Here is a 16,212-nt window from a genome sequence, read left to right as displayed (position 1 = left end):
GTTTGTTAATTGATGATTGATTTGAAATCATAATTAATGATTGTTCATTGTGCGTGAGTGCAGAGCTCCACACAATGAGCTAAGTTCATTATGTGGAGCTCTACACTCCGGCATAATGAGTCAAAGTACACGGATACGAATATTGATTATTATTACCTATGAACCTATGTTATCATGACAGAGATGTTATTAAACTGTGAGTATGTGTGTCAATTAAACTATAGTTGAAGCTTGTGCGGAGAGATTTGTGTGAAATGATTTTTACTTTCATTGTGTGGAGTTTTCTCTGCACTCCGCGGAACCTTTAATAAATTAATTAGCAATAGTGCTATAGGTATGGACTATGTTGCATTGCAACTATTACTCTTGTTTAATATATTATATGGAAAAATATATAATACATTTTTATAATAGGTAAATAATTCATTAAAGAACTAAAAGGTTTTAATAAAACAAACTTATTATATGTTAGTAATATATATATATATATATATATATATATATAGATATATATATATATATATAATTAAAACAGAAAACATTTATATTAATGTGAAAAATATATGTTTGGAGACACTATCATACAACAAAGTTTAGAAAAACAAATTCTTTCTCCCATTAGATTACAAGAAGATATGAGAATGGGTAGGGCTAGCAATAATGACCTAATCAGAATCTTCAAAAGAAAGAACATTTAAATCCAGGACACACCCCACAGCTAGAGAAGAGGAGTGTGCCGAGGAAGAATCTCCTTGATGGAGCTAACCTGAAAAAGGGTGGAGATACACTAATTATTGTCGAAGGGTAGTTGACTCGTCTACAATAGCCTTCCTTTTAATCCTCTATTTGATAAATAATTCCATAATCACAATTAACTAAGATGTAGTTTAATTATATTGCAGGTGAAGATGTAGAATTTCTTGTTACAATTAAGAAAGGGCCTTTTCCAAATATAATTTCACCAAATTAAAGAAGGCCAAAAATAACTCTAAAACCAATTGCACTGTAAGCCACCATGCTACCACGCTAATTGGAAAATTTCTGAATGAAACCACAATTTGGACTAGCCCAAAAAGGCAGCCTAGAAAGGCCCCTTACTGCACGACTAAATGCACTCAATGGCATATTGAAGTGAAAAATAAGGAGACAAAATAACCTCCAACACCAAGATAACAATTGATAGACCAAAATACACACATTAAGCACTAATGATGCTAGAAGCCACCCCACTTCCATAACCCTTCTCAAAGTTCCATATAAAGCCCTCACTGTAACTATCTCATGAAGACCAATTGTTGAAACATTTATAGAGTCACCAAACCGACTCAGAGGAGAGGGGGAGAAACTAGAAAAAAGTAAACTCAGGTGTTGGTACAACATTTTATTTTCAAAAGGGTCAAATTCCAAATCCTTGGAGAACATTGATCACAACAGAAAAGAAATTTCCATGAAAGGCTGAGACTGATGGGGGTTCCCTGAAAACACCCAAGAGGGCATCACCTCGACTCCTGCCTTCAACCCAGACTCCCAAGGGGTACACAACATCCCTAAAAGGAGAATAGGGTACACAATGAAGATTTTTCCAAGGAATCCAACTTTAGTAATAAATCCCCCAACTTCCTCGCAAAGCCATAAAACAATGTTTACACCAATTCTATACTTAAACGTAAATTTAAGCTAGAACTAAGGGTGCCACGACCTATGGAAGCAATTAAAAAAACTAACCATACTTTAAAGTGAAGATTTACTTATAGGTTGACTTGATAGATCCCACATGGAGCTCTAGAGCCAATAAATCCTTTGAATTTTAAATCATTTCTCCCCCATTGCGCAGAATGAACTTGGGTTGTTATAGCGTATATTTTCGCCATTATGGAGCTCACTTTTTGTAGATCCAATTCATGCAAAAAGTATGATGGTAGGCTATATCAACAATAATTGCAAACCAAATGCCACATTAACCTTCCCATGTAGAGAAATGAATCTCACCACCTTAGTTACAATTTTGTGTTGTCTTGCAACTGCAACATAGATATGCCTGAAGATCATGTGGAGCAGGCAAGTCATCAGATCCCAATCAGTGATCAAATTTGAAGGGCTTGTCTTAATTTTTTTTGGAAGGGCATATATTTATCTAACCCTTCAAAGATGAAAAGTTATAAAAAAAATTGTACTTCTATTAACAAGTGTATATTAAATAAACTCTTTATAAAAAAAAATGTCAAAATGAAATGTTGTCGTGAATCTTTAAAATTTAAAAAGTGGCTACATTAAAATATTATAAAATCTTAATAGAATTTAGTAAATAGGCAAACATTTTTCTCAAATTCTATTGAAAAAAGGTAACCATATGTTTCTTCTATTCATTAGATAAAATTCAAAAATATTTGAATTTACATCATTGAAAATATAAAACTATTTGCACAATGGAAATTTTTTTTTTAGTTTCATTTGTTTCTAATTTATACTATATGTTTTGTTCAGCTTGAAACAATTTAAAGCAAACCAAAAAAATAAATATATACCTTCAACAACCAAGGGAATTGAAATTTTCTCTTAACATTGCTCAATCAAAGAACACTATCAATAGACTTTCATCTCCATTAAAAACTTCAAGCTTTATAGATTCAAAAAATTATGTAATTATAAGGAAAGTTTTCCACATCTAATTGGGGAAATATTATAATATGTAATACACATCTGCAGTGTTGTTGTTGTATGGCTTGGTTGGTCGTTTTTGTTGTTGTTTAAGAATGGTTTTCAAATTTGGTCCTTACAATGAATTCAAGTTTTGTTGATATCTTTATCTAATAATGTAGTTTCTTTTCGTTGATGTCTTTTTCTAATAATATGGTTTCTTTTCATTAAATTTTTTCTATGATTTCAACATCAACTTAAAAACCCTTCATAGCAGCAGCTACATGGACACCCACATAAACAACTTATTTCCTAGATGTCGAATGGAGAAAATGAAGCGAGAGACACAATAGTAGTTTTATGGATAACTATTGGCATTCTATATCTTTTGGGAATACCAACCGGAAAAAGAAAATTAAGTCGTAGCCGTGTAGGCACACCAATCTTATGTTGTGTGGTTATTAAATAGCCCTAGAGTTTCTTTTTAACACTTCTCCCTGGTTCAAAACTCTACATAATATTATGGGAAGCACATTTATTATTTCTCAATTTTTTTTATAGCATTAATTTCTATGTTTTCAAAAACTAGAGAGTTAGTAAAGAAAAAGGATTTTTAAGATAAGAGAAGAAATACACTGTTTTAAATGAAGTTTGATTTTACAAATGCTAGGCTTAATAGTAAGCTTTATTGCAGTATGTTCAAATGGAAGAAATGCTAGGCTTTTGTAAGCATTATGGTTGTCAGTCACGGAATCATCTAAAAATAGAAAAGAGATGGTAGTAGATATTTACAAGAATATAAAAAAATGTTTGAATCCCTTAGTGTAGTTACCACCATCTAATGGGGTAATTTCATAATTGAACAATCTTGTCTTAATGGTTGTCAAAATTGAACAATCTTGTCTTAATGGTTGCTTGACAAGAAAGAAAGAAAATGTTGCAAATTAGGAAAGAAAATGAAGATACAAGAGAAAATGTAGTTATGATGTAAAAATGTCAATATTATCACTTTAATATATTTTTAAACACGCTAAAATTACATCTTTAACTAATTTATTTCATTTATTACTATAAAATGAAAAATTATTCATTTATTACTATAAAATAAGAACTCAAATTAATAAACAGATTACTTTGTCTATATACCGATTTTCGGTAAAAAGAAACCCTAAATAAAGAACCCTATCGGTCTTATTATGCTATCTCAAGATTTCCATGTCGAACATCAGAGTTTTAAAGTAATGATGTCTTCATGGAAAATGTAGGGAACCCTATCGGCCTTATTATACTATGTCAAGATATCTATGTGGAACATCAAAGTAATGTCATGAATATGTCCTCATAAAGGTAGGATGGAAGTTGTTTTCATAGTGGTAGGATGATCAGTACTCGAATATATTCAACATCCTCGAAGATGTAGTAGATGGTAGTAGTTATTTACAAGATGAAAAAAAATTGTGAATCAGTAAGTCTAATGAGGTAATCTCATAATTGAACAATCTTGTGTGAATGGTGAGTTGACAAGAAAGAATAAAATTTTACAAATTAAAGAAAATGGAGATACCACAGAAAATGTAGTATGTGGTTATGATTTAAAAATGTCAATACTGTCACTTTAATCTATTTTTAATCACTGGACAAGTATGAAAAATATCGTTTCAAATGTTTCACTGCATACTTGTTGAAGGCCATTGATTGGGACCGTGAAATCGCTTTCCTTTATCGACGCTTCAGAAGCTTCATAACTCCCCTTCCAATCCCTAGAAAAACGAATATATGAAAAAATATGAAGTGAAATACTTCAATGGATTGATTTTTCAGAGTTGAGCAGAGCAAGATGTAATTACAAGTAGAAGTAAATATAAGGAGACAAAAATCCACATCAAACCTTCGAGTTGAATGGAAATATTAAGAGATTCTGCTTGATACCGAGTATAACCTTGATGGTTCTCATTTCGCAACAATTTCATCTTTTCCTCCTCAGGAAGGGAAAAAAACCGTCAACTTTGCTCAAAGACTTAGTCCAAAAAATCTTCATCGATGACATGATGGACGATATAAAAAAAATACAGAGTCTACACATGACTATATAAAGATAAATCAACCATTCCATACATAATAATTTTAATTGGTTCCGCCTAAATCAATGAATCGAATGAAAGGCCAGGGAAATGAAAGTTGAAAATTAAAACTGAGAGTTAAAATACCTTGCGAACTTGTTCTACACATGACTATATAAATATCAATCAACCATTCAATACATAATAATTTTAATCGGTTCTGCCTAAATCAATGAACTGAATGAAAGGGAGGGAAATGAAAGTTGAAAATTATAACTAAGAGTTAAAATACCTTGCGAACTTGTGATGCACTCGCCGTAAGGTTGGGATTGGAAAAATCAATGCAGGCAAGATTTACAGGCTCAGAATAATCTACCTCAGTCATCGCTAATTCTGTCTTTTTTCATTTGTTTCTTTTAAATCTTTGATACCTTCAAAATATGCATTTTCACGGATACCAATACATAGCTACTTCTCCTATGCTATCAATGAATGTGAAAAGAAACCTCTGTTATCAACGAATGCAAACATAAACCTCATATCATCACAGCTAACTATATCAGTGTTGCCATTATGACTATGGCCTGAGAATGGATGAACAACCTCCATTACGTCCCATTGCACTTTCTTGAGTGTTGTTAGAACCTCCTGTAGACTTTAGAGTGTTACATCAGACAGAGAAGACTTTAGAGTGTTACATCAGACAGAGAACTGGAATTTTTTGAAATGTCCTACGGACAGACAGCCCTTCATTGGGAATTTTATAATATTATTTTAATTTTTTTTTAAACTTGTAAAAATCAAAATTTAAATTTCTTTTGACTGGTAAATTTTGTTGAGCACTTCTCTGACGTGCTAGAGGGCTTCAGAAGGGCTGTGATGTGTTCAAATTTGAACACTGATCCCAATCCTTTCCCATATATTTCCAACCTATGGTCCATTTCCCTTTTGAAGAATGGGTGTGGATACTCTGGTACCCACCCAAGACCTTAGTGAACCATTAAAAGTTAATCATTAACTATTAATGACCCATGAGAACTTAACTTCTTAGTTTTTCATTGTGAATTCTAAATTAGACCAAATTAAATACATACATTATATTAAATTCTTTACCAAACAAAACACCTATATTATATTAAATTCTTTACCATTACTTCTTTACCGTCCATAATGATCGTATCATAATTATTTTGAATCCTTTGCTACTAAACAACAATCAACTGAAAACTAATAATTATTACGGTGAACCCAAAACCGACACTGATCTACTGCACGATCAACTGAAAACTAATAATGATTATGGTGAACCCAAAACCGACACTGATCTAAAAATATATTTCAATGTGTGCGCAAACAAACAATATAATTAATCAGATTTTTGAAGTCTGTATACAGGGAGGTATTCATTGACACAAACTTTCCGAATAATCTTGTAAAAATAGGATAGCCATAACGTTTTTGAGTGCAAATTTCGAAAGTAACTTTAAGAGGAATGAGTGTGGGCATCTGGAATGAGTGTGGGCATCGGAGAAATGCGTTTCAATATTGACTTAATACAAATGTCAAAATGACACATATAAGAACAGAAGAACGTGAAGAAGAGATGCATTTTAATATTTGATACAGACATCAAATTGGATTTGTGATAATCCGTGTTTGAGGATGCAATGACGACTTATGTATGATGAAGCGAGTGAAATTCTATTTCGCTGGAAAAGATCAACGCACCCATTTGAAATTTTCCCTTTTTCTTAACGGATCTTGGTATTCCATATCATTAAGCAAAGTCAAAATATTCGAAATCTCAGAAACATGGTACAAATTAATAACACCGTGATCAAATGTTATGTTGAGGAATGTAACGACAATCTAAGGTATACATTTTAAGGTGAGGGCAAATGTTTGGTAATATTATTCATTCGGAGCATGATTTAATCGTTCGTTGTTGCTTTGCTTGCTTCGCACATGTTGTGCATAAGATATAATTGGGAGAAATGATTAACATCAGCATTTTATGGAATGGAAGGGAACATCGTCTTGACTCCACCGAAAGATATAATGGATTGCAGGTCAGATGATTGATTCCCTGGTGTGCTGTCATTGTTCAACGGCATCTCCAGTGCGGTACACGTCGACCGAAGAGTGTATTTTCATCTTTAATCTGGAGTTCAGGGCCTAAGTTCACCTAGTTTAGCCATGTGTAACAACGACTTTCAGCTTCACCAACTTCTGCCATTTTATAACGACTTTAACAACTCAAACACTGACCAATCACCAAATTGAACTGAACTGAGTTCAATTGATAATTTACGTGTATAAATACTTGATCTCGGCAATTCTGTGATCCACGCCTATCTCCCTCTTCGACTGTCAATTCCATTCTGTGCAGTTTCAAGTTCAGATCGTTCTGGTGAGTCAATCTATAGGCAATGGAGGCGTTCAATCAACATCTGTCCGCACAGCCATTTGCAGCCAGATTTGTGGAGATGGTCATATGCCTAACCTTGTTCACTGCTATGGTCTCGGCGAAGCTACACACTCACATATTCGTTGTATGTCTTCCCACCTTCAATATTCTCCATGTAAAATGTATATTATATTTTGGTAGAAAAAGGAGCCATATTGCGGGAGATTTTTCTGGTATTATTTGATTGCTTTATGGATGCACTTCATGGCCGTTCTGTCAATAACATTGATATATCGTAAATTATTCCATAAGAATTACACACTAATTTCTCTTGGAAATTTTTAGTAGTTGCCTCGGTTCATTGAGTATGTGTCACATGCACTAGTCATGTCAACTCGTCACTTGTTATACTCATGATGTTTGTGGCTGGTTAATCTCAAAATTCAGCTTCGTTCTACACCTGTGAAAAGGCTATGTGGGACACACAATATCATCACTGTGAACGGACAGTTCCCGGGTCCTACGCTGCATGTTAGAAACGGAGACAAACTTAAAGTGAAAGTGCACAACCAGGCGCAATATAACGCGACCATTCACTGGTACGTCTCTAACCCACCGAGTAGTAGATCATATTGATGTTAATGCATCTTAATCTTGGTAATTAATTATCAGAGTACCCTCTTGAATCTCTGGTTTTGCATGCTAAAAGGAATAAATTGTTTATGCTTGTATTTATAGGCATGGAGTGCGCCAATTCCGCACAGGGTGGTCTGATGGACCTGAATTCATAACACAATGCCCCATTCGCCCAGGGAGAAGTTACACATATAAATTCACCATCACTGGTCAAGAGGGGACTCTATGGTGGCATGCACACAGTTCATGGCTTCGAGCTACTGTGTATGGTGCCTTGATCATCTTGCCAAGGCTGGACACTACTTATCCCTTTGCCTTTACCAGGCCTCATCGCCAGATTCCCATTCTTCTAGGTATACTGGCGCACTATTCTCTGTTTCATGTTCCTCTGTTAGAAATAATAATTGTGCTTCATTTCAATTTAAGTTGTAATGCGATTCAAATATTTGACCCTGTTTGCATTGACAGGAGAATGGTGGAATAGGAATCCTATGGATGTTGTGAATCAAGCAACCCGAACAGGAGCTGCCCCCAACGTTTCAGATGCTTTTACTATAAATGGACAACCAGGAGACCTATACAAATGTTCTACTTCAGGTACATTTCTGCCTCTACATTAATGCATCCATTTCCGAATTTAGTAAGCTCGAAAATGAGTGGCCGCTAAAGGAAAACGATCGTTAACTTGCAGATACCTTTAGCGTCTCGATGAAAGCTGGGGAAACTAATCTTCTGCGTGTTATCAACGCTGCACTCAATACTGACCTATTCTTCTCCATCGCTAGCCATACAATGACGGTTGTGGCTGTGGATGCTTTGTATACGAAACCTTTTCAGACTAATGTTCTGATGCTCGGCCCCGGCCAGACAACAGACATACTTGTCACTGCCAATCAGGCTACGGGTAGATACTACATGGCTGCTCGAGCATATTCCAGTGGGCAAGGAATTCCCTTCGATAACACTACAACCACTGCCATTTTAAAATACGAGGGGAGCTCTACCACGTCAGGTCCAGCGATGCCTAATCTTCCATTCTATAACGACACCAAGACTGCTACTACCTTCGCTAATGGTCTTAGAAGCTTGGCCTCACGCGACCACCCAGTCTTCGTTCCTCAGAGTGTGGAGGAGAATCTTTTCTACACCATCGGTTTGGGGTTGATCAAATGCCTAGGGCAGTCTTGTGGAGGTCCCAACGGATCAAGATTTGCAGCAAGTGTGAATAATGTATCATTTGTCCTGCCAACCACTTCAATCCTTCAAGCTCAGCATTTTGGCATTAAAGGAGTATTCTCCGCGGACTTCCCCGATAACCCTTCCGTGGGATTTGATTATACCGCACAGAACATCAGCAGAGGCCTCTGGTCCCCTGTGAAAGCCACAAGAGTGAAAGTTCTTAAATATAACTCGACGGTGCAAGTAATTCTTCAAGGAACGAATATATTTGCGGGTGAAAGCCATCCTATCCATCTCCATGGTTATGACTTCTACATAGTGGGAGCAGGATTTGGCAATTATAATCCACAAACCGATCCTCAGAAGTTCAACCTGGTGGATCCTCCTATGCGCAACACTGTGAACGTTCCAGTCAATGGCTGGGCTGCAATAAGATTCGTGGCTGACAATCCTGGTGAGCATTTAACTTGTTTCACACCATTCCACTTTCCTTCTGTACTGGTGTCGTCTCTAGTTGTCCTGAATTATGGATCATACTTTGCGCATAGTGGTAATTATGGTGATCGTTACTTGTTAATGCAGGTGCTTGGGTGATGCACTGCCACTTGGACGTGCACATAACATGGGGGCTGGCCATGGTGTTTGTGGTTAACAATGGACCTGACGCTCTTTTGAGTCTCCAGTCACCTCCTAGAGATCTTCCGCTGTGCTGAGGAAAACTGCCATCCACACCAATCGATTATAAAGATAGATAACGACCTCTAATCTTTTTGCATCTCATAATTCTAATTCTTCATTGTTATGATGATATTCGGATCCCCCGATTGTTATGGGAAAGTTCCGGGCCATCGTTTGTATCACATTCAGGCGCAAATCGTGGAAATTTTTATCTATAAAGCAGTTACACAAGTGTAATGTCTAAATAATGAAAATATTCTGATGTAGAAAAATAAATAAATAAATATAGTGAACAAAGCACCAACTTATGTAAATAAGTATTCTAACGGAGAAAATAAATAATAAAAATATTATGATGTAGAAAATAAATAAATAAATACAGTGAACAAAGCACCAACTTATATGTCGAACGAGTTAAATCATTCCTTTTTACGTAGCTTGAACTAGTTTTTATTAATACGTTCCTGATCCTTAATATTTTAAAAAATGAAATCATAATGATAATAATAATATTTAAGTATTAGGGGTTTACGCAGTGCATTATATTAGATATCGTTTTTGGGATTCAACTGCGTTAAGTAAGTCATTAACGTATGACCATTTCCATGAGAGTTAGTCGTAACTGACTAATTTCTCATGATCTTTGAATTGTTCACTTAGCACTCATTGCATCGGGTGATGCTCACAGGGGTGAAGAAGTGGGATTGAAACAAGTGAAATGAATCACATAGCGTCAATCATCACTTCCGGGGCTTGCACCCGGTAACCAGGACTTCCCGGGAGGTCACCCATCCCAGATCTCCTCTGGCTCAAGCGCGCTTAACTGTGGAGTTTTCCCCACAATCAAGCCCACTTAGCTTGCTACCCCATTAAAAAAATGAAATCATAATGATAATAATAATATTGTCATTGTAATAATAATTCTTTCTTATGAATAATAAATACAAATGAAACTTTCCGTTTAAGTAAATCACATTAATGAGGTTATTCTGGTTTTTATTAATACATTCTTGATCCTTAACCTATCAGAGCTAAGGAATTTAAAAAGACAAAGCAAAACGTGTAATTGTCAATCGTAGCACGTCCAATTTGTTCCGCGCGAAGGAATAGCCAAAATCTCTGGGTCACTGGTTGGGCCGGAGGTCATTCTGTTTCCGATCACCGGGTGCAGGGTTAAGTAAATCATTCCATTTTTATATTGCTGGGCGCTATTTAAGTCGCTTTTATCAACACAATTTCATGATATTAACATTCGCGTAGTACTTTGCAACATTTTCGTCCATAAAATGTTCGGGGACGAAAATGTTGGTTTCTACTGCAGATTTTTGGTTGGTTAAATCTGATAAAGAGAATGAACAGAGAAAATTTGGAGCAAATATTGTATTGGGCAATATTATTAATTAGTTAAATAAAATTACATAGAAAGCATCAACAATAAATGCGTGGAGTGAAACCTGATACCAAGTAGATAATGGAATTGAATATGTTGACGCTTAGTAAACAGCCATATTAATATCTCAACGAAATCTTTTCAACCCTCAAGACACATTTCATCATGATTTTTTTTTTTACAATTTTTACAATTTACATCTCAAAGGGATGAATCCACTTTAACATAGACCCTCATAGACCACCCAGATCTGCGACACAACTATAATCTAGCAGAGTAACACGCTAGGATTCTCCTAAAGTCCTAATGACGAAATGCATCCCGGCTTTGGGGTTGGGTTTGAAGGAAAACTCTGCCGATCCATGGATCGGTGAGACTAAAAACCTCCCGGGACGCAGATCGTCATTAGAAAGTTAGGTCCACCTAGGCAACTTTACATACATGACTCTGATCTGCTTAGATTATTTACATTTCAAACATGCAGACTGGGTTTACAACAAAAATGATCAAGCTGTCGATGACTGTAGGCTGGCACGGACATGTCGCTCAGGAGCTATCCTTCTATCACATTTTTTCAAAAATGAATTTGCTGTTGTGGAATTTAGAATACCCAAAACAATTTTGACAATCCATTTATTTAATCACTGAAAATTTAAAATTGTGAAATCTAGAATACCCAAAACAATTTTGACAATCCATTTATTTAATCACTAAAATTTTAAAATTTTGCAATCCAAAAATTGTCAGAATCAGGCTAAAAGATATATTCAAAAAGAAATTATACCTAAGTAGACAACAACACTAACATCTAGTGGTATTGTCATGTACACATTAAATTTGATCATTTTAAATAACAGATTAGTAACTAGTGGTATTGTCATGTACACATTAAATTTGATCATTTTAAATAACAGATTAGTAAATTAAATTTGGTATACATTAAATTTGATAATTTTAAATAATTGCTTAGTAATCATTTTGGGATTCAACTGCATTAAGTAAGTCATTCACGTATGACCATTTCCATGAGAGGTAGTAGTAACTGACTAATTACTCATGATTTTTGAATAGTTGACTTAGCACTACGGAATGCTCATAGGGGTGAAGAAGTGAGCATCACCCGACACAATGAATGCTAAGTGAACTATTCAAAAAGAAATCTCATGGAAATGGTCATACCTGAATAAAGCAGTGGAATCCCAAAATGATATCTAACATAATGTACTGTGTAAATCCCCATATTTAAACTGCTTAGTAAATTAAATTTCATAATTTTAAATGACTAACTAGTAAATTAAATTTGGTAATTTTAAATATCAGGTTCGTAAATTAAATTTGATAATTTTAAATAACACTTTAGTGCAGTAAAGACACACTTTTAAAGTTATTTAAAAATATAATTAAAAAATGATTTTTCAAATTATAATGAGTTTTATGTATTTAAATTATATATATATATATATATATATATTTTAATTATCGATACATATTTAAAAAAGTTTATTTAAGCCATCTAGTAGAATAATTTTTATACAACTTTAGCATGCTCAAATGTGAAAATATAAGTTTTTTCTTTATTTCCTTTTACTTACTTTAATGTTCAATAACTTTAATGCTCAATAAATTTGATCTAAGATTATAATATTTCATATGGACATTGAAATATTTGATTTATGGTTAAGAGAGAGAGTGTGTGTGTAAAACATGTATCTTCATTTTTGTTTTTGTAGTGTAGCCAATATTTTTTATTTAAACAAATTTTTAAAGGACACTTGTCAAGGTTGAGCATGGACATACTTACACATATCCTTCATATTGGGATAGAAAATGAGCCTCTCAACTCAATAATTAAATATTTGTTATGTTATAAATAAAAATAAATAAATGATTTTATTTTAAATAATTTATTTAATTAACATAAAATTATTATTTATAATAAACTTGAAAATTCATGATAAATATTACTCATTAATTATTATTTATTATTATTATATAACTATTAAAAAATGCTTTTAGTAAAAGAGTAGAAAACTTACCCTTTATATGGGGTATTAGAACCGACAAAGGGTGGCTGTCATGCTATTGCCATCCTACTTGGCCACATGATGGGGGATGTGGCAACTTGCCCCCATAATGGTTCTATTTATGACATCCACGAGCGACATGGCAAAATTGAAATGCCCAATACATCGAGCAATTCATTTGTTTTTTCGAACTTTTACTAGTCTCCATGAATTGTCATGAGAACCCCACGCAAACTTGTCCACCCTATGTCACAATTCATTATCTACCTTCCTTCCTTATTAATGGCACAAGGATAACTAAGATGATGGAGTCAAGTTTTCATTCAAAATTCTCATTCTTAGTATTGTTGTTATAAAATGCATGTTTGAAAGATGCGAAAGTAATTCAAAGTTTCAAATAGAAATTTAGGTTCAGTGTGAGTGAAATTATCACCTTAATCATGGAAAAATCAATACGATATACTAGGACAAGTTTATTGCAAACAAATTTGGTTAATCTCATTGGAATAATGAACAAGAAATGTCAACCATTAATGAGGTAGGAGGGTGAAACATACGTTGGTGCACAAGTGTGACTAAGGGTTCAGAGTTAATCCAATAAAACACTCTTCTACACTGATAATTTTCAACATTTGCGAGCAACTGAGGTCTCACCCAAGATATGTTGATGAATTTGCAAGAACCTTTGATCTTGTTTTAGAAGAAAATGGGAAACATAAATGACTTTGGGTCCAAAAAACCCACCTCGAGCTATGGTATTTGCCATCCATCGTAGATATAACCATTGAAAAGGGATTACGTTAAAAAACCTTCGCAGTGCACGGTGGAAAATTCCCAATGAACTACGATGCACATCGATCAAATGTGGAAATATTACATAATGAGCGAAGTAACCATTCGATGTGAGTTCGATATACATGCACAAAGATAACTTTGACACATAATAGGGGAACATAGTTTCATTTATACATTGATACTGTTATTGACATTTTGCCTCAACTACAAAATATCAACACAAGACATTCACCAAAAGCTCTGCAAAGACTCTGTAATTCTTTCATTTATCCAACTATTTGTACAAAATGCATATATGGTAGAACCATGAAAAAAAGACACAAAACCTCATAATGCTTCATATTAACAACAAAGATGAGTGATACAAATTACAAAGGGGTATCATACACCTCAATGGGAGAAATAAAACCATCATAGTTCATGTCATATTAACTAGCCCAACCCTAGTGCAATTAGCAGAGTGAGTATTCAAAAAGGTATCAAGGAGAACACGCATTAAGAAGAACAACATCAAGCCAACCAAATGTATCTAAAGAACAACCATCAAGATAATAGAATAGAAGCAACAACAACTCTTTATCTAACTTGATCTCCAACATTGCACTCCTAAGAATATTTGGCCAAATCACCTAGCGAGCTCACCCTAATGAGTTGTCCATTCTTGTGTGAAATCATAATGGATTTCTTGACCATAATGGGTTGAATTGCAACCAAATTCTCACCCTCAACTAACTGACCCATACTGCTAGAGAATGCAATGTTAGCAACCACATCTTTTTATTATGTCACTGTATTTTTTGTTTCCTATGCACATGTGTGTGGTATGCCTATATGATTCTATGTTTCATGCAATGTCCACCAACCTATGTTGTGCATGGTATCCCTCTTTTCCTCCTTACTACACGGTTTCCCTATATTTAGCCAAAAAAAAAAAAAAAAAAACCCTCTTTTTCACCTCGGCCTCAATAGCCCCCCTACATTATTTATCTCTCACCCTTAAGCCACTCTGGTCTATTTGTGTACCAAGCGATGGGAGTACCTCTATTGTTTTCTTCAAAAATTGCTCATTTATTTTTTTTGGCTACCGACACTGTAGTTTTTGCTTCTTCTACCCTACTAATAATATCCCTTGCTACCTAAACAAACATAGGGGGAGTCAAGAATAATGGTTCTTTTTCAAAAACTACCTAATGTGCTATGGTATGCATTGCAACAATGTCAACAGTGAGTTTCATTGCTTCATCTTACAAATGTACAACCTTTTCGGAAATTTGTCAGTGTTATTCTTTCCACCAGTTGATTTACTTTCCCACCATCACACTTTCTACCATTGCACCTTGACGTGGTAGGTTGATCATAGTATTATGTATTGAATCATTTTTACTGCTCCACAATTCTAATTCTGGCACTGATCTCCTTAATCTTAACACTATCTTGTAGCCTATTCCAAACATCTATGCCAAGTTCATAAAGTTTGGTGCATTCATGCCCTTGATCATTTTCACTCTCAATTGAATCAGAGGTTTCTTGTACGTTTCTTATCTTTGTACTTCCTCCGATGGGGTAGCGGGATTTATATATAGCTATAACTTCTAAACTTTTGTCTTCAGACCCTATAATGTTTCCTTGATCTTCGAAAAATTCTCCTATGTTGCAGTGTTTATTTCCATTAGGACACCCATAAGTTTGTTGTATACTTCCTCCATTACCTATTTGAGTGTTTCTTCTCTCTCTTCATCTTGTTATCATGCTTCCATCAATTGCACATGTATAACTTCCAAAGCCTCATGCTCACTAGTGAACTAAACCAGTTTTGTCAAGGCATCCTCTGCATGGAACTGCACTTCCCTGTGTAATAGATTGTTGCAACTGATGTGAAATATTCAAAGGAAGTTGGGACAAAATTAAGTCTTCTTGTTGTAATGCCTAGGCCTCCGATTGAAATTTAGTGTAAAAAACGTACATTGTGATGGGTGGAACACACAGGATGCAATGTTATGCTCAGGTTGACGATGGTGTTTCTCCTATTTTGGGGCATAATGCTCTTATTTTAGTGGATCTTGGTGCTCCTCTTGCTTACCACTGTTAATTTTTTGGGCTTCCAGTTGCTTTTCAGTCAGTGGTTTGTGTCATTATTTCATCCATTCATTGATGATATATTACATTGTTTTATCATTGACCTTGTAGCTACACTTCAAGCATTTCTTTTCCAAGTCTACGAGGACCTATATATAAATGTAGTCTGGTGTGAAACAAAACTTTTCCACTGCCTTATGGGCCTAAAAAACATGACATTCTAGAATGTATTATACCTTAAGTATAAAGTGACCCAAACCTTGGTGTGATGAATTCCTTCTTTTCTGGTGGCGAAAAATGAGTGTCCTTAGGAAACTGCCATGTTTTCAA

The 16,212-nt window shown here is 34.7% G+C and overlaps 1 protein-coding gene across 1 annotated transcript; it reads left to right on the top strand.

Moving 5' to 3' along the window:
* Positions 1 to 7,062: 7,062 nt before the first annotated feature.
* On the top strand, positions 7,063 to 9,820 carry LOC149193389 (laccase-12-like). Its single transcript, XM_089406625.1, has 6 exons — positions 7,063 to 7,249; positions 7,552 to 7,703; positions 7,843 to 8,093; positions 8,209 to 8,337; positions 8,432 to 9,373; positions 9,502 to 9,820. Exons 1-6 carry the CDS (start codon positions 7,127 to 7,129, stop codon positions 9,630 to 9,632), a joined length of 1,728 nt encoding a protein of 575 aa, XP_089262751.1. The 5' UTR covers positions 7,063 to 7,126; the 3' UTR covers positions 9,633 to 9,820.
* Positions 9,821 to 16,212: the final 6,392 nt, after the last annotated feature.

Source organism: Pinus tabuliformis, chromosome 2_2, assembly GCF_031772625.1.
Source record: "Pinus tabuliformis cultivar Carrire ecotype Pingquan chromosome 2_2, CPIR1, whole genome shotgun sequence".
Lineage (NCBI taxonomy): Eukaryota > Viridiplantae > Streptophyta > Pinopsida > Pinales > Pinaceae > Pinus > Pinus tabuliformis.
Note: the sequence above shows the minus strand (reverse complement) of the source record. Positions and strands in the feature narration are given on the sequence as shown.